The sequence below is a fragment of the Drosophila mauritiana genome, chromosome 3R (genome assembly GCF_004382145.1).
Source record: "Drosophila mauritiana strain mau12 chromosome 3R, ASM438214v1, whole genome shotgun sequence".
Classification (NCBI taxonomy): Eukaryota; Metazoa; Arthropoda; class Insecta; order Diptera; family Drosophilidae; genus Drosophila; species Drosophila mauritiana.
In genome coordinates, this window is record NC_046670.1 from 7394665 (window position 1) to 7412004 (window position 17340).

The 17340-nt window shown below is 43.7% G+C and overlaps 4 protein-coding genes across 16 annotated transcripts in view; 1 reads left to right on the top strand and 3 right to left on the bottom strand.

Moving 5' to 3' along the window:
- Window positions 1-57: 57 nt before the first annotated feature.
- LOC117145006 (organic cation transporter-like protein) lies at window positions 58-3227 on the bottom strand. Of its 4 annotated transcripts, none has more exons than XM_033310495.1 (6): window positions 3157-3227; window positions 2361-2783; window positions 1901-2301; window positions 1268-1673; window positions 968-1203; window positions 291-724 (listed from the first exon to the last, which is right to left on the bottom strand). In XM_033310495.1, the coding sequence occupies exons 2-6, from the start codon at window positions 2504-2506 to the stop codon at window positions 291-293; spliced, it is 1623 nt and encodes a 540-aa protein (XP_033166386.1). In that variant the 5' UTR covers window positions 2507-2783; window positions 3157-3227. The 4 variants fall into 4 exon arrangements, with proteins under 4 accessions (XP_033166390.1, XP_033166386.1, XP_033166388.1 ...); XM_033310497.1 differs by having other exon boundaries at window positions 2361-2816; window positions 3157-3209; XM_033310498.1 differs by having other exon boundaries at window positions 2361-2728; window positions 3157-3207.
- A 558-nt stretch (window positions 3228-3785) lies between these two features.
- On the bottom strand, window positions 3786-5914 carry LOC117145005 (organic cation transporter-like protein). 2 transcript variants are annotated; one of them, XM_033310493.1, is made up of 6 exons: window positions 5740-5914; window positions 5496-5682; window positions 5174-5432; window positions 4696-5113; window positions 4134-4640; window positions 3786-4074 (listed from the first exon to the last, which is right to left on the bottom strand). In XM_033310493.1, exons 1-6 carry the CDS (start codon window positions 5880-5882, stop codon window positions 3963-3965), a joined length of 1626 nt encoding a protein of 541 aa, XP_033166384.1. In that variant the 5' UTR covers window positions 5883-5914; the 3' UTR covers window positions 3786-3962. The 2 variants fall into 2 exon arrangements, with proteins under 2 accessions (XP_033166384.1, XP_033166385.1); XM_033310494.1 differs by having other exon boundaries at window positions 4130-4640.
- A 1665-nt stretch (window positions 5915-7579) lies between these two features.
- LOC117142833 (larval cuticle protein A1A) lies at window positions 7580-9009 on the top strand. The gene is made up of 2 exons (XM_033307064.1): window positions 7580-7727; window positions 8018-9009. Exons 1-2 carry the CDS (start codon window positions 7719-7721, stop codon window positions 8744-8746), a joined length of 738 nt encoding a protein of 245 aa, XP_033162955.1. The 5' UTR covers window positions 7580-7718; the 3' UTR covers window positions 8747-9009.
- Window positions 9010-11775: 2766 nt separating this feature from the next.
- LOC117142830 (dystrophin) overlaps window positions 11776-17340 on the bottom strand; it is a 134194-nt gene continuing 128629 nt past the window's right edge. For 4 of the 9 annotated variants that reach the window (XM_033307055.1, XM_033307057.1, XM_033307056.1 and 1 more), the window contains 9 exons: window positions 16025-16284; window positions 15763-15963; window positions 15514-15647; window positions 15090-15448; window positions 14402-14785; window positions 14211-14331; window positions 13677-14107; window positions 13314-13614; window positions 11776-11964 (listed from right to left, as the gene is read on the bottom strand). In XM_033307055.1, the coding sequence (XP_033162946.1) occupies window positions 11807-11964; window positions 13314-13614; window positions 13677-14107; window positions 14211-14331; window positions 14402-14785; window positions 15090-15448; window positions 15514-15647; window positions 15763-15963; window positions 16025-16284 (2349 nt within the window). In that variant the 3' untranslated portion in view covers window positions 11776-11806. Of the gene's footprint in view, window positions 11965-12065; window positions 12675-13313; window positions 13615-13676; window positions 14108-14210; window positions 14332-14401; window positions 14786-15089; window positions 15449-15513; window positions 15648-15762; window positions 15964-16024; window positions 16285-17340 lie in introns of all 9 variants that reach the window. The other 5 variants (XR_004459576.1, XR_004459575.1, XR_004459577.1 and 2 more) reach the window with 2 other exon arrangements.

Sequence of the window (17340 nt, forward strand, 5' to 3'; positions counted from 1 at the left end):
GCAAACTAATATTAAAAAAAAAGTTATTAAACTTTAGATATTAAACTTAAATATAAAATATAAATCATATCTTTCTCCTTAGTATTATAGTAATATATTCATTTATTGTTTAATCACTTTTTACGGAAAAAGTTTTTAGTGTACACATTTGGAAAACTTATTCTACAAATACAGTCTAATTTTTGATACCGCTGCTTGTACTACAATCTAATACACTTTAGTGGATTCTACGGACAACTACAACTGCAGTAAAAATACCCAACCGAGTTCCACAATCCAAACATATTTCCTCAAAAGTAGACTGCCGATTCCGTTGATTGCGAGTACATCTTCGCGTTTTGGGTGTCCAGTGTGGCGGCTGATTGAGTGCGTCCTTCCAGAAAACTGAAGGTGTACCAGCGATCGTTCTTTCCGAAATTCTCGCCATCTTCTAGAGAAGTGGGCAATGTCCGGTGAAGGGTTTCTGGTAGCAGGAGGCAGAGACACGCACCCAGCAAGGATAGTACGCCCAAGATAATCTCGGGCAGCGGCGAAAACACGCTCCTCGTGAAAAGGATGTACGCACTGAAGAAGGTGAAGGCATAGCCGGCCACGTGGACTGCTGCAACTCCTTGTCCCCGAACGCAGGTGGGGATTAGCTCGGTGGCATACTGTGCTCCTGAATTGTAGGCCACCGTCACTCCAAAGCGACCAACTACGGACAGACTTACCAGCAAAGTGGTGGCTAAAAGGATGCAAGTTTGTGATTTATTATCATTATTTGAGAATAAAAATGCAATATTAAATATCGATTAAAGCACTACATTTTTAGGCTTCACAGCTCATTTTATGCTTCTTTATGAAATACGTGAACATTTTTCTGTAAGCTGTTGAAATATCCACACAATTATCTATTTAATGGTAATCGTACCATTCACTGTCAAAAGTCAATTTAAAATTGATCCCCAGTTGATTGTGTTGAACTCACTCTTATCCGATGCAGAGGCGGCGAAGATGATGCCTCCGGTGACCGAGATGAAAATGCCACTGAGCAGCAGAGAGGCGGACGCCATCGCCTTCCGACCGATGCGATCTTGGAGGGCGATGATGAGCAGACACGCCGGCAGAATGGCGGTGGCGCTCAGCGAGAACATCACAAATGGCGAAATGCCAAGGCCCTGAACGTTGCGAGAAACCGCATCGTAGCAGAGGGTGATGACCATGCTGCGCGTGGGTGTTGAAAATTAGTAAAAATCAAAAGCATAAGCTCACTCTTTAAACCACTCACGACTTGAAGAAGAGGATGAGGGTATGGCGACGGAGCCGGGGCGTTTGGAACAGGTCAAGTAGATGGGGTGACGCCTTCTGGTTTTGCTGACTGCACTTGCACTCCTCGATGAACTCCGCGTAGGCACTCTCCTCCACGTGCCGTCCATTTATCCTGGCCACCTGTTTCAGGCAGACAACGGCGCTGTCGTATTTCTGCTTGGAAATCAGCCACTGAATGCTTTCAGGCACAATGAGGTAGAAAAGCGGCACCACCAGCAGGGGCAAGGAGGTGGTCAGTAGGAATCCCCGCCAGCTGCGCATAAGCACGGCAATCCAGGGAGCCGCCATCGAGCCTAGGCAGTAGAAAAATCCAATGCAGATGCTTAGGCCAAGGGTGCGCACCGATGGCCGCATGTACTCCATTACTAAGTTGGGTATAGAAGTATATAATATTGTATTTCAACAAGATAAAACACTATTATCGAGTGCCGTGAGTATACCCCTTCGTCAGCTAATGGAAATGAAATGAAACTGCTTCTGCAAGCAAAAATTGAACATTTAGCATATGAGCAGACGACTATTTTCAAGGGCAGAAACACTTTATTCAACCTGTTGCACACTTTTCATGAAATCTGTTTAAAAATGCACTCACCCAAAATGTACATCATCACAAAGTTGCTATCCGTAGCAATGCCGGAAATCATGCGAAACATACAGAAAAGCGTGACATTGGTACTCCATATGGTCAGTAGATTGCCTGTCATAGCAATCAGGTTGGCCACAATCAGGATGGGCAGACGTCCAACCACATCCGCCAGGTAGCCCAGAACCATAGAGCCCACCACAGAGCCCACAAAGAACATGGACTGGCCGAGAGTAAGTTTCCAGGCATCGGCGCACACCCAATCCATTTCGCTGGGAAAGCTCTGGTAGCCCATATATAGCTCATAGTTATAGCTGTAGCAGGTATTCGGAGTGCTAATATTTCGGTTCAACGGCAGGCAGCTCGACTCAACTGGCGACTCAATGCTGGCGGGCAAACCATCTGCACACCTGGGCGTATGAGCAATGCGTTAAGTATACGGCGTGGTGAACAGCGGTCCTATACGCACCAGTATTTGGGAACGAAGCTGATGATGGTTTGGGAGTAGTAGTGCAGAGCTGAAAGAACGTTGATCACACAGAAGAGCAGCAGCATTATCATCTGCAGACGGCCGAAGTCGCCGCACTTCTCCAGGATTTTGTCCACCTCCAACATTGTGATCCCTTCCACTCGCAACACTTGATTCCAATCACGTTTCTATCCGGGAATTGAGATGAGCCTGCGAACGACGACACGACTCCGACTCATCTCCACGACTGCATATGCGACTGGCCTAATTGGCTGCGTTGAATTCCCTCTTAATTTCCAAAACCAATTAGTGCGCTCAGCGATTCTTCCCGGAACGAGATCAGAAATAATTTGCTGGACCACTGACAACTACAAAGAACACAAATCGTGCTGTAGGACGTAAGTCGCAGTTGTTTCCATAGCCCTTCAAATTAAATTATAGATAGTTTTTCAGACACTTTTTACATTTTGTGGCAACCAAAATTGAGTTCATCAAATATGAAAGAAAAAAAAACAAGGTAAGAACATATTTTAAAACATTAGAAATGCAATTAACAGAACTTGCTGCAATTTGCTGCAGTCAATTTTAGTGTATTCACTGTCACATCTTATTAAAAAATGTTAGGCTCCAGCACGGCGAGCCTTTTATATTTTATTTAAATTTTATTTAAGTCCCTTGGATTTAGATTGCTAGCAAATGCTCGTTGAGAAATTCCTAATTAAATTTAAGATAAGAAACAGACGTTTGGCTGCATCCAACACAGCCTGTCACAATAGAACTTTATGTAGTCACTGACCGAGAATTGCGCGTCTCAGGCGAAATTGCGATGTCAACCGCACGGAACGAAAGTAAAGTTTGATGTGGGGCTTTCGATTGCCTGCAGTCGCATTTTCGTGAAACGAAATTGTCAAATACACGAAAGAAAGCTGTATGAAAATGTATAGATCGCTGGTTACCTATTACGATGTACTTGGAAATATATACTATCTCAAAGATATCTTTATAAGCGGTTCGAAATATCCCTTTGATCAGTTTTTATTGATATTATTTTATTACCACTTAAGTGTCTCACGCATACTACCGGTAAAAAGTATGTGTTACGAGGAATTATTATTTTTAAATCTTAGGCCTTTGTTATTGCTGAATACTATGATGAGGAGATAAGTATAGATTTTTGGGGTCGGTGATTGCAAACATGCAATGCTGTTTATTTACAGATATTATAGCTACGATTAAGTTCGTGACGTCAAAAAGTCAGAGCTGCTTAAATTGTAAGCAGATAGGCGATTTGTATATCGTATCTATACTAAATCTGAACAAATCCCCAATTTCGGGCAACTAAATACTTAAAAAATAAATGAAAAACTCTATAGTTTGTTGTGTGTTTTTTAACTCAGGAATTCGCTGTCAATCATTCTTTTTATTTGGATTTTCTGGTGTCATCGTGCATATAATTAATCTGCTTTGATGATTTACGACAAACTTATAACTTTTAAATATACTAATTTAATCAGTCTTCGTGGAGGTTACTTTAAATCGAATGATAACGACAAACTAAGTCTCAGTGTTCTCAGCCAGAGGTTCACTTTAATTTGTCTTCAATTATACACTTTCACTCCTAACATTTTTTTCTTTTCTTGAAAAACAAGGAAAGTAGAGGAAGCTCTCGTTCAAGGCAAACTTTTCTCCATCCGCCAAGGTTTCGGGCAACTTCCTGATAGGAAACGACCCAATAAATAATGTGTTATTTCAGTTTCAGTGATATATACCAACTTGTTTAAGGTCTCCGGTAATGTGAGACAAAGTCCAGCTCCGAAGAACATCAGGCAGCTAATGAAGATCGAGGGGAGAGGCTTGTAGAACTGGGCCAGATAGATCACATAGAAGGCCAGTGAGCTGGATGCCAATCCAATGACATGGATGTTGGATACCGCCTGTCCTCTCACACTGGTCGGAATGATTTCCGCCGCATACTGGATTTCCGCATCGTAGGAAACGGTGGCTCCAAAGCGCCCCAGAGCCACCATGATAGCCAACAGCAGGGCGTTCTCCGTGGGATCCAAGTGGGCTATCATGAAACCCGTCGCCGTGGTAATTAGTCCACCTACAAAAAGAGCGGTGCATGCCATGCCCTTGCGTCCGATCTTGTTCTGCAACAAGAGGATAGCCACTCCCGCTGGAAGGTATACAATCGATGTGAAGGAGAAGAGCTTAAAGGGCGAACTGCCTAAGCCCTCCATATTCCGGTTAATCACATCGCATGAGAGGGTTATAATGACACTACAAACGAATGGAGATTATGTAATGCACTAAGATCTAAAAGTAAAGAACTTACGACTTCACGAGCAATGTCAAAGTGAATCGACGCAACCGAGGGGTCAAAAACATGGCTAAGAAAGTGTCCTCGTGACTATTAAGCTTGTAATCCTGGCTTTCCCTTTCCCGATAGTATTTGACAAACTCATCGAAAACGGACTCCTCCACCTGTCGCCTATTGAACTTGGCCACTTTCTTTAGACAGAACACCGCCTCGTCGTACTTCCTTTTGGTCAAAAGCCACTGAGCACTTTCGCAGATCAGGAGGGGATAAATGAGGACTCCAAGGGCTGGAAGTGATGCCAGCCAGAGGTAGCGACGCCAATTACCAATCCAAATAGCGGCCCAGGGCGAGGTCATCAGTCCGAAGCAGTAGAATACAGCCAAGATGATGTTGAGGCCAAAGGTACGGCTCTTGGGGCTTAAGTACTCAAAGACTGACGATATGAGGAAGATAAATTAATTTAACCTTATATTTTGATTTAAAGTTACTTTACCCAATATGTACATTAGGTAGTACATGGTATCCGTGGATAATCCGGACATAAATCTGGAAAAGGCGAACCAGGGCAGCGTGTGCACAAAGGAGGTGATAAAGTCACCAGTGGCACCACACAAGGTGGCCATCAGCAGGGAGGGCAGACGACCTATCTGATCCGACAGATAGCCAAAGATTATGGTGCCCACGACGGAGCCCATGAAGAAGAAGGATTGGCCCACTGCTGGATGATGCGATTTGTCACAGACCCATTTGAGCTGAAGTGGGTTTCTTTACAATATTATAATGTTTCTCAGCAACATTTTTCAATGGCTTTATACCTCGGTGGTGATGCTTTCGTAGCCGCTTTCCCTGTTGAAAATCCAATTCCTGCACTTTCGGTCCGCAGCTACAACACCTGAGCCGTTGACTACGCCCAAAAGAGGCGTGCAGGATGCGGCGGATATGTTTTCATATACGGAGCGAATCCCTTCCACACTGAGACCCTTAAGGTCAGCATGGGAGCACCTGTATAAGAAAGAACAGATGTTACATGGTGAGGACCCATTTTGTGATTCCACCCACCAATGCTCTGGTGTGAAGGTGATGAGGGTCTGCGAAAAGTAGTGCAGTGATCCAAGAATATTTGTGTAGCCGTACAGCAAAAGGATCATCACCTGGAACCTGCCATAGTTTCCACACTTATCCAGAACCTGACTGAAATCCATCAGACGTTGTTTCGACGACTAAAAACTTTCCAAGCGACTGACTACTTCCAACTCCCTTTGAGAACTGACCGGAAGCTAAATCAAACTGCGCTGGGAATAGCCATAAATTTATCTTTAGCGGCTTTAGGCAATATGTTTCATAAAGCTAAAACAGCTGGATGGGTTTTAAAATTACAGATATGCCGTCGAATGTTTTGCCAGCTGTGAGCCCTGTAATTGGTAAAATATCTCCAGGAGATGTCACATCTATCGCGCAAGTTTTTGTCGAAGCAAAATTTTTGCAATTAAAATACCTACATACCAATATTGTGCTTAACTAATCCATTATTGACTGGATTTCTCAGTCTTCAGTCTTCTTAGCAACTTTGTAGCATTAGCCTGCCATTCTTGTATTGATCAATTGCTTTGATCTTCTGGCTAAAAATAGTTAAAACAGCTGACATCGACTGGCCCGTCGGTTGGCACGACTTTGATTCTTTGTTATAGTTAGTTGTCGCATAAACAGGCCCGATGGTAACAGCAAGGGTAAGACAATGCATGCAGATGTCAATAGTTTTCCAGATGCCAGATACAAATTTGCAGCCATAAATTAAGCTCACAAAACGGTAAACATGGGAATTGTCGCAGACACTTGGCCGTTAGAGGCTGGAAAGGGTATTTTTGGCTAATCAGGCACTATTAGGAACTAGCTGCAAACTTTATTGGATCTTCCAAAATATATATCAAGTTCATCTTTGATTATAAGTTATGTAACTGATCAGTATTCCTATTACAAAGTGTCCTATCATAGTCAGTTTTCAACATTCACGCTACGTAGCAACCATTTAAGAGGAAGATCAAACAGAAAACCAGTCTTCAGCTGAAGGATCAAACTTGAGCAACCTTATATAGTCGTCATGCCACTTTTTGAAGGGTATTATTAATGACATTATTTGCCTAGACTGCAAGTGGTTGTTTGGCCTGGTCTGTGGGCCAGACTAATGTGCCGACAGCAGCGCGTTGACCTTTTGCTTTATTAGGCGGCTGTGGCGACTGGCTGCCCCTGTTTCCGCCCCCTTCTCCGGCGAGCCTCTGGCTTTTGGGCCCACTCCAGGCACTCTTAATTCAATTGTGGACCACCTGACCTTTTGCGCATGCGCTGCAACTGCCATTTCATATGGAACCTCAACATCGCCCGGTGCAGCTTGTTCTTCTCAGCTAATTACGCGGCAGCCAAATGCAGCATATCCTAACATCCAGCCAATGTTAATGTAACATTTCAATTGTGTGCGGCCAAATAAATTTTCACATAATTGCCAAAAGTCGGTGTCCAAGCGGGGATCGAAAAGCGAATCGAAACCGAATCGTAAACGTCGCAAAAGTGAAAGGGCAAAGCTCGGGTTGGCTTGGCTCCGGGGTCTGGGGACCCTTTAAATGGTTTAGCGGAAGAATAACCTTTCTAAGTCGACACGATAACTGCGCCAAAGTTGAAGCCAGGCACACGATTTGCCGCCAGGTGGGCAAGAGTCAATCCCCGCCCCCGTGCCACCACAGTACTGGTCCGCGCCATGTGCTTGATCGCTGGCCCAAGACACCGAAGACTCCGTCTGGCCGGGTCTCTCTTGATCTGAAATTAGTTTATTGCCTCGACTGCGCCATGTGAAGCAGGCGACATTTGCCGCCGTTTGCCAGTATAAATGGCCAGAACTCCCAGCGATCGCTTGCAGTTTTGGTTACTTCTTCTAGCGCGATCGTCGTCGAAGCCAACGATACTCCGGCCACTCTTTACGTGTGGTGTCTGCTGAGTCTGTGACAACTGTGAGCGAGTGGAAAGGATACCCCTGCAAGGACATCGTTATGCTGAAGGTGTGAAAACAAAGGATACCAAAGTGCTCTTAACTCTCAAGGGAAATGCAAAGATGCATTAAACAAGTGTTTTTATTACTAAAAGATTATATTCTGCTCATAGAAAGAAAGTCGGTTGAAATTCTAAGCATGTTGAAAGTCCTTCCAATATTCAAAATTAATATGCCAATTATGTCAATTAAGTTTAATAGCCAAAAATTATAACTATAAACAACTCTTCACAGTCTTCATATTACCTGAAGTATGTTTCAATTCACTAATTTTAAACATTTTCTTTTTAATTTTTTTAGATTTCCCTGCTGAGCGCCGTGCTTGGCATCGCCTATGCGGGCGTGATTGGACCCGGACCATACTATGGCGGTCCAGCTGGTCCCGGACCTCTGCATCACTACGGAGGATATGCTCCGCAACATGGTCCCCTGCCAGGTCCCTATGTGGCCCCCAAGCCGGCTGCTCCCGAACCCTACGATCCCGACCCGAAGTATTCCTTTGGCTACGACATCCAGGATGGGTATACTGGTGACCTGAAGTCACAGCACGAGACGCGCCACGGAGATGTGGTGAAGGGCAGCTACTCGGTTGTGGATCCGGATGGAACCAAACGCACCGTTGACTACACAGCGGATCCCCATCACGGATTCAATGCGGTGGTCCGCAAGGAGCCGCTGGCCTACAAGGCACCCGCGCACCTGGCACCCGTCGTCGCACCTGCACCCGCTCCAGTTCCAGCTCATTACGGCCCGGCTCCGGCTCCTCCACTTCCGCCGGTGCCCAAGGCTCCTCTGCTTTCGTATCCTCTTGCCTTGGGACCTTACCACCGGGCTGCTCCCGCTCCTGCACCTGGTCCCGCTCCCGCTCCTGCTCCAGCTCCGGTGTCTGTGCCAGTGGCTACTCCAGTCCTGCCCTCCGCCCACTTCCATGCCGCCTATCCCGCCCTGGCCCACAGCCCCTATGCCCACTATCCGGCTCCAGGTCCGGCACCCGCTCCAGTGGACCCCCATGCCTACTACCATCACTGAGGGACCAAGGTTCTCAACTATCTGATCTGATTTGATTTGACTTCATCTATCGCACGCAGCTTACACTGACCCAAAACTGAAACTCCGGCTATATCTGTGCCAAACGCTGTACTCTCAATCTCTTATTCTGTGTTCTTCGAGGGATTTGATACCGATCCAACATGTAGATTGATTCTAAGTTACCCCTAGCCTATGTACACGTCTTTAAGAATATGTTGTTGAATGGTTAGTCTAGGAAATAAAACGAGAATTGAAAAACCTAACAGATTTGTTTGCGATTTTCCCTAGGACCTATTTTTCAAATTTAAGTTTCGAAGCCAAGCTGAATTTAAAAAACCACGTTTTAACGCAATTGATGAGTGTTTTATTTATTGTATCAACTTTTCGCAATGGTTCATATATGTATATGTTATATGATATCGTATGTGGCATATCTCATATGTATAATTTCTGATTATGTATAAATATGTATATGTGTGTTGTATATAAACGCTTCGAGTATGTCACCGTATGTTATAAATAAGTTTATTACAATGCATAATGTATTATTATTAATGTATTATGTTTAATAAGTTCTATGAGCTACCATTCGTAGAACATACTGAAATGTTTTCGATATCGATATAATTTTATGTACTCCTCAGCCGACTTCAAAAGTTCATCAGTGTGCAGAGTGCGTTTTGGTCTCGCTGCACTCGATTAGGTATACAATTTAAATACGATTATAGTCCTTAGTTTTGTAATAAACGGTATCAAAAGATAGGTACAATTGAGTCATGCCTGCTACCACTAAATCAATTTCGAAGCTTCTATTCCAACAAAAACGATTAGTTGCCAAGCTCGGGGCTTTGTGTCTATCATTATCCGTCTGATTGATTTGATGTGTACGATTATTTAAACTAAGGGTCTTTAGGCTGATATACCATACAAAAGTGCTGTGCTCTAGAGGCCTTTACAGTTGGACACAATTTCGCTAAGTAATCTGCTTAGAATAAGAGACTAATATACGGTGTACATACCGCTAATATAAATAAGCGGCTAATATAGCTCACAGTATTCCTTGACAATTGTATAATATTTAATTCATAATTTCTTCGTTGATTGTTTGGCTTCGTCTCGGACTTCTCCGTCCGATTTCCTCATCGGTTCTCGCGTTAGGTAAAAATCTATTGTAGACAACCACTGGATGATGAAGACTATTTCGGGATATGCTTGAATTGCGTTGCTTGATATCAGTTGTCAGTATAAAATTGTGGACAAACAAATGGCAGCTTTGGCTATTCTCAACTCAGATCTCAGTTACTAGACTTGATGCTTTTAAATTCGTCCTCGACTACGTACTCCTAGAGATGGCTTTACCCATATAAAGTTTATATATTCGCCGTTGAATGGGATATGTTTCACTAATGATTAGATAGTTGACTTAAGCATTTTTGTTTCGATTTTGGTTCATTTGTTTATAACTTGAAACGGAGGGTTTTCTTTTATTAAACTTGATTGGTTATTGGTAGGACATCTTTTCCACACTACGATTCGGTTTTGGTTTGGGTTAGAAAAATACTCATAGTTGGGACATTTTACTACACAGAAGTGGTTGAATAATTTGCTAACTGCATTTTGTTGATAGCTATATCTCTTTATATAATTATTTCTATATATAGTATAGTCGTGTTGCATTATTTACTAAGTGCCCGAAAATTCTAGTGAAAAGTGAACCTAGCTTAGATAATTTAAACTGATAGATGAGAAACACAAATAATAGCAGTTTCTAAAAATGTTTCCATATTGTCCTTATTTTCGTTCCTAATTTTTGTATAATTTCGTTAACTAAAGGTGGAATTTCAGAGGAAATAAACTAAAGACTTTCATGTCAATATATAGCTAATATCTGATATATCTATAAATATTTATCGATCTGTGGCATATCTAGGTTAAAACTTTACTCTCTTTTGGATATATATTTTGCTTATGTTGATGTGAGTATTGTACGATATTGGGTATCAAGTTATAGACATCTATATGTATCGATTCGATTAGTTCTTTGTGGTATTTAGGTATTTTAAAGCAGTTTTCAATATCATTTGATTCGTAAGTATATCTGAGTTATCCAAGTGTAATTTGACTAGTTTCATTGGAATGTTGTGGATTACCTAATATATTTGAGGGTTCTGGTAGTGGATAAGATTCGATTCGATTTGATTAAGTAGATAGAAAAGGTGGTCCATTTAGTGATCGTATTCGTCAGCATATGATTAGGTTTATGAAGGTCTTGTTGTCTACCAACCGAAAACAAAATAAAAGTATAAAGACAGTGATATTTAATAATAGTTCTTTAATTAAAAACATTGCAGCACACTTTCAGTTAGCACAGATATTAATATTAAATAATATTAAGAAATAATACACAAGAAATCGGAATAAATAAGGATACAAATTAAAACTGATTGCATGTTTCGAAATTTACATTTAAAACACTTATTGTATAAGCTTTAAAATGATATGAAAGCTAACCAAAAACTGTTAGCTGGTTTTTCTTGTATCTTTGAAATTGAGTTGCTTCCTATCAGTTTTTTGAAAAAAGTGCGAGTTATAACAATTTTTCATGTACTAGCAAATTATGATTATGTTTCATTTATGATACAGTTGTTTCTTTTTTCATTATATCATAGGATGTAAGTATGTGTGGGAGTTACAGCTTATCTAATCTTTAAATCATTTCTGCATTATTTCCAGCTTTCAATATGTCTCACTTACTTATGCTTCGATATTTGTATATAATATATATAGATTTGTATCTTTCATAACTACTAAAAAGTGTTCTCAGCTTTCTCGAAGCTCTTCTTGAAATTCTTTTCCATCTGATTCTTCGCAATAATGTATAAATATATGTACCACAATAGTTATATGGATCTATCTTTAGGTGTTTAGGTATGATTATTTAGAATGTTTTGCAGGCCAGCCAATTGGATTTCCTCACATGCATTTAATTCTTTTGGATTCTTATACTGTTTCATTGTTTTGTTTCATAGTTGAATGCCATGCAATTAAGTATCGAAGGTGTTATTTTTGCAGCTCCACGCAGGTCTTCTCCGTGGTTGCCGTGGTCGTCGTCGTCGTCGTGGTGTTCGTAGTGTTGCTGCTCGAAGAGTCCTCCAGATCATCGTTGATGCACTCCAATTCCTGCTCTGTGATTACGGTCACCAGGCCGCTTGAGTTCTCTGCGGATAACAGATACAAAATCTCGATTAGAAAATCTGGCTTATGAGTATATTTTTAATTCTCTGAAATGGTAAGATGACAACACTAATCGTTGCATTACCGCTTTAATCCAACACATTCTAGGCAAGATCTGCATGGCGATTTGGGGCAGTGGAAAGAGAGCAGAGCAAGAGAAATAATCGAGATTAGTATTTATGGTGGAAACTTGTATTCCAACAAGGTTGTACAGAGAAAGCGACATCAACACAAACAACACAAGCATTTCGAAAATGAAATCAAAATCCAGTGCCCTAAAGTAGGCACCGCAAACGAAAACCAAACTCAACACAAGCCGAACAGAGGTGGTCGGAAAATTGAGCCGGCTACAAAAGGTGACAGTGACTGCCATTAATATCCGCACCATTCAAGTGCTGCTGGTGCTGCTGTTGCATGAGACTGGAGTGCGGGGGCGGCGGTGGACGCCCGTCGTCGCCCAGATATCCGCCCGATGTCTGCATGCCGCCGGAAATGTCCATTCCGCCATTGCCTGTCATCAGGCTCCTTTGTTGCTGCGGATGTTGCTGCTGCAACTGCTGCTGTTGCTGCTGCTGTTGGTGCAACGCATTCAGGGCTCCGCTGAGCTGGTGCTGGTGATGCTTCGCCGCCAAGCTCGCCAGCTGGGCGTGCTGTTGCTGCATCTCGCTGTTCATGCCCGGCAGCATAATTCCCTCTGCGAGTGTGTTTGCGGTTTCAGTTCCGATGGAGTTTTCATTGGTGGGGGTGGGTGTACATTAGAGTGGGTGAGCGGGCGGAATGGGAGCAGAACAGACAAGAACAGCACACAATTAGAGGTTAGTTCGCAGAATGGCTCCTTTGTTAATGCTAGTGGGCGACGTTGTCACTCACTGTTAGTCCGAGCCCCCAACAACTCGGAAAGTTCCCCATCGGTATCGTTGCTGTCGCCCGTCTTATTTGGGTACCATTAAGTTAAGCCCTCTCCTAGACCTTAAAATTTGTCTATCTGACAGTTCCTAAATGTACTGTTTAAATGTAAACATAATCCTTACAAAATAGTTCAATATTCTGAGAAGTTGAGAAGTTATTCTAGTGTCTTTGCTATTATGATGGCTTTATGATATCAATTGAAAAAAAATATCAATTGAGCTTTAAGCCTGTCTGTTTACATGTATAACTCCCCTTAAGGTGTTTCTTTTAATTTATAAGTTATATTCAAAATTAAAATAGCCATAAGGTTCTAAGACAAAGTAGGTAAGATCCCGATAATTATTCCCCATTAAACAATGGTAATTGCCACACAAGACGAAACCCAATCATTTTGAGTTGAGTCTAGGTAATCCCACCCACTCACTTGAGTTGTGCTCGTAGTGGCCATTCTGTTGGTTCATCTTTGCCGGTGAGTCCGTGTTCAATTGCGAGGCGGTCACCGACCGGGTCTGGAGAGTGTTGGGTTTGGAGTTCAATGCGGAGCCGGGGGCGCTGGGCAGACCGCTGCTGGTGGCGCTACTACCGCCGCCATTGGGCTCATCGAGAAGTTGGCGTAGTCGCTGCAACTGCGCTTCCAGTTGCCGATTGTGATCCTCCAGGATTTGCATACGCGCCTCGAGGCGTCCCTTGTGCTGGCGCAGCAGCTTCGCTTCCGCCATCATGTCCTGCAAAATGAATTGGGGGAAAGTAATAAAAGGAAACCATAAAATGAAGTCCAATTTCTCACCTGGCCCTGCTCGCCCTGGCCAGAAAGACCAGTCATGCTAGAACTGGAGTGTTGCATGCCATTGGAGTCCTCGGGCAAGCCGCTCTGCTCCTTGCTGCACAATTGCTGGTACTCCGCCTGCAGGTTAGCGTTCTCCTCCTCCAGATCGCGGATGATCGCCTCCAGTTCTTCCCGCTGCTCGGCATCCATGGCGGCCATTACTTGGACAGGCGACTTGGGCGCACTTCCATTCGAAGTTCCGGGCAGAGCCTGGCAATACTGAGCGATCAGTTGGTGCTCATCATCACTGTCCGGCGTGGAATTTGAGCCCGTTCCGCCGTACTCCACCTGAGCCAGTCGTGAGGCGTACATCTCCAAGCGGGAGTGCATGTCGTTCTGTAGTTGATGGGTTGTGTGCTGCGGACTGGGCGCCGGACTCTCCAGAGCATCACCTAGATTTGGGAATATTTAAGGTTTTATTTTAAAAAAAATATTCTCATAGTGCGAACATTTAGTTAAAATCGATTCATAACGTTCTTAAGTTTGGAAACTTACCCTCCAAAACACTCTGAACGGGCAGGTATCCCACTCTTGGATGCTTCTTGAAGTATTTGCGACTCTTGAATTTGTTCTTCAGGGCGCGTGTAAAGTCACGAACGTCCTCGGTGGATGTGGTCTGTGAAAAGCCAAGAGATTAGTTAAAATAGAACAACGCAATTTAGACAATGCAAGAGCATTTCACTCACAGTGGTGCAGTACTCGTGCATGGGATGCGTGAGCTTGTGGTTCTTGGCGTTGCGGCCGAAGAAGAAACACTTTTGGCACATGTCGAAGTTGAAGCACTTGAGGCATCTGTAGCGGAAGCCCACGATCGGGTACTCCTTGCAGATGTTGCACTTGGCCTGGTGCTTGGCCGCCTCCGCCGCCGCCAGGCGATGGAGCACCGGAAGCCACACGAGGCTCTGCGGTTCGTGCTGCAGCCAGCCGAGGAAGTGCTGCAGCTCGATGGAGATGTCCTGGTTGCCATCGATGGCCTCCTGCGAGATGCCAGCCTGCTCCAGGCAGGATCTCACCGAGGGCTCAATGTTGGAGCCACCGAAAGCGGCAACTTCACCTAGTTGGCGGGGTACCTAAAAATATAAAGTGGTGTTTTATTTTCTCTGATTTTAATGCAACTAATACGGCTTATTGGATGAGTAAATTGATTTATGTTTAATAAATTAAACCACTATAAGCGACAAGTAATCCTTATGAAAATAAATTTTAATTTGCAGAGATATAATAGTCCAATTAAAATTATTTAATCATAATAAATTACTTTATTTCTGCAATAACTAATCACCTGTCAAAATTAGTAATTAAAATTTATTATCGGGTATGAAAAGTTATTTTGTTAGTAATTTTAATGGTATAATGACATCACAACTAACTCACCTGAATGCAATCGTGCAGCAGGAGTCCCAGTCGTCTCTGATCCGCACGTCGGTCAGTGTCTGCAACCAGGCGGAACAGATAGCGATACTTCTCCTCCAGGTGACCCCTGCAGAGGAGGACCAGTCCGACCTTGAAGCTGAGGACACGGATTTGTCCGGTCCTCTGTGAGTCGTAGACATTCAGGATCCAGTTGATGGCCAGGTCCAGCATTAGCGTCAAATCAATTTTATCGATTGTCACGTAGAGCGAATGCAGCACCGTGGTCATGTCGGGTATGTCGATCAGCTTGTCGTTTTGGGCACGCAGGCCATGTCGATCGAAGGACTCGCAGGCGGTGGACATGCTAATCCTGTCGAGAGCTGTTAGGGAGATTGCAAAATTATATTACTTTGAATCCAAACCAAGTGCTTCAGATTAAGCTCACCCAATCGCTTCTGAACAGATCGCAGTTTCATGGCCGTTCTGTAGGCGGAAAAGCGTATCTCGTTGAGATCTGCCAAGCCCTTCATCAGCTCAATCATCTCCGGATGGTCCCAGTGCGTGGTCTCACGTTCGTGGCTATAGAACAGAGTTATTAGTTTATCACTGCTTTATCACATTTAAAATTGACAGAGATTTAGCATAAGAGCATAAGAGACCTTGGTTCCTCGAAATATATTTTCCCTATACTCACTCGATATAGTAAGGCACGTTGGCGGCTGTGGTGGCCCGCTCCCATGGCGGCTTCACGCTCTGGCCGAGATTGGGCAGTGGTCCAATGGTGCCGCTGTTCGATGTGGTGCGTCCGTCGTCGCCGTTCTCGTGCGTCTGCTGAGCTCCAGCCTGACAAAGGACCTTCTGGCGCTCGTCCATCGCGATTTGCAGGAGTTTCATGCTATCGTAGTTTAAACATCCCAGTAAGTAAAGTGTCATAATAATCCTAGAGCTAAACTCACCGCGTGTTCAAGTCCTCCAGCTTGGAGAGGCAGGGTGTGGGCACCAGGACCTGATTGGCGGTGAAGAAGGACTGCTGCTCGTTGCAATCATCCAGGAGCGCACTGGCCGTCGTCATCTTGTCCCTCAGGCGCTGCAACTGTTGCATCTGCTCATTGGCCTCGCCCACGGAGGAGGGTGGCAGCCAGGAGGTTTTTGTCTGCTCGGCAAGGGCAACGCGGGAGCTGAGATCCTCCAGGATCTTCTGGAACTGACGCATTTTCTGTAAGCACAAACCAAAACAGGGAAATTAATGTAAGTGAATATGCTGATTGAAGAAATGATAGGAGCTGCATTACATAATAAGCCATATTGTTATGCCTCATCCTTTATACAATATTCCCTTTGTGCCTAACGGCTTACCTTTCACTGGATAGGAAAATGCATTTATTGTTTCCACCACACCACAAACACTTTTTATTGCCTACTTGCAGGCGCCTTTCTCAACTTTAATTTAATTATGATTATGAGCTTAGTTGAGCTCACGTTGCAGTTACGGCTTATTATGCCCATCCTAAGGGGATTAAAATGTTGGCGCAGACTTGCCGGAGAGCATAAGAACTAATGCCAATCAGTTCCGGTTAGTGTACATGGTTAGTATATTAAATCGGATTAGTTAGCCAGGCCGATTATCCGCTCTGCTTTACGTGCATACTGATGTCATGTTGTTCTTGAGGAATGCATGATAGATTTAAGTAATCTACTTTTACAAAGCAAAGCAATTTAAGTGATTTTTAAGGGGAAACCCTAAGCCGTATTAAATGTAAGACACTTCAGACTATTTTGTTTTTTAAGCTTTATTTTCTTATATTTCGGCAAGTATCTGAGAATCAGATACAGCTGTTCCCTAGCTTAACCCCTTCGCATCGCGGGCTTTTAAATATTTTTGTGTGTTGAAGTGTGTGCTGAGTTGCTTCTTCATTAGCAGTTAAGAGCAGGCAGCTTGTGCTTTAACGTTTATGTCCTTTGTATGCACTGGGACGCCGAAAAGTCCCTGCACGTAGGTCCCCCTGCTCCTTTTCCACTCACCCGACTTTCCGCTGCGCCAATTTGGCGCTTTTGTAACTCTAAACTGGAAAAGGCAGGAGCGCTAGGAGAGCAGGAGCAACAGGAGGAGAAAGGAGCAACATCTGCGCACGTTTCATTTGGCCCATTTTCGCTCGCCCGCTCCCTCGAGAAAATTTTCGCTTTTCAATTTTTACCTTGACACCCCATTTCCCACTTCCCATTTTCCGTTCCCCATTGCCACTTCCCGGCATTTTCCATTTCCATAACCCGG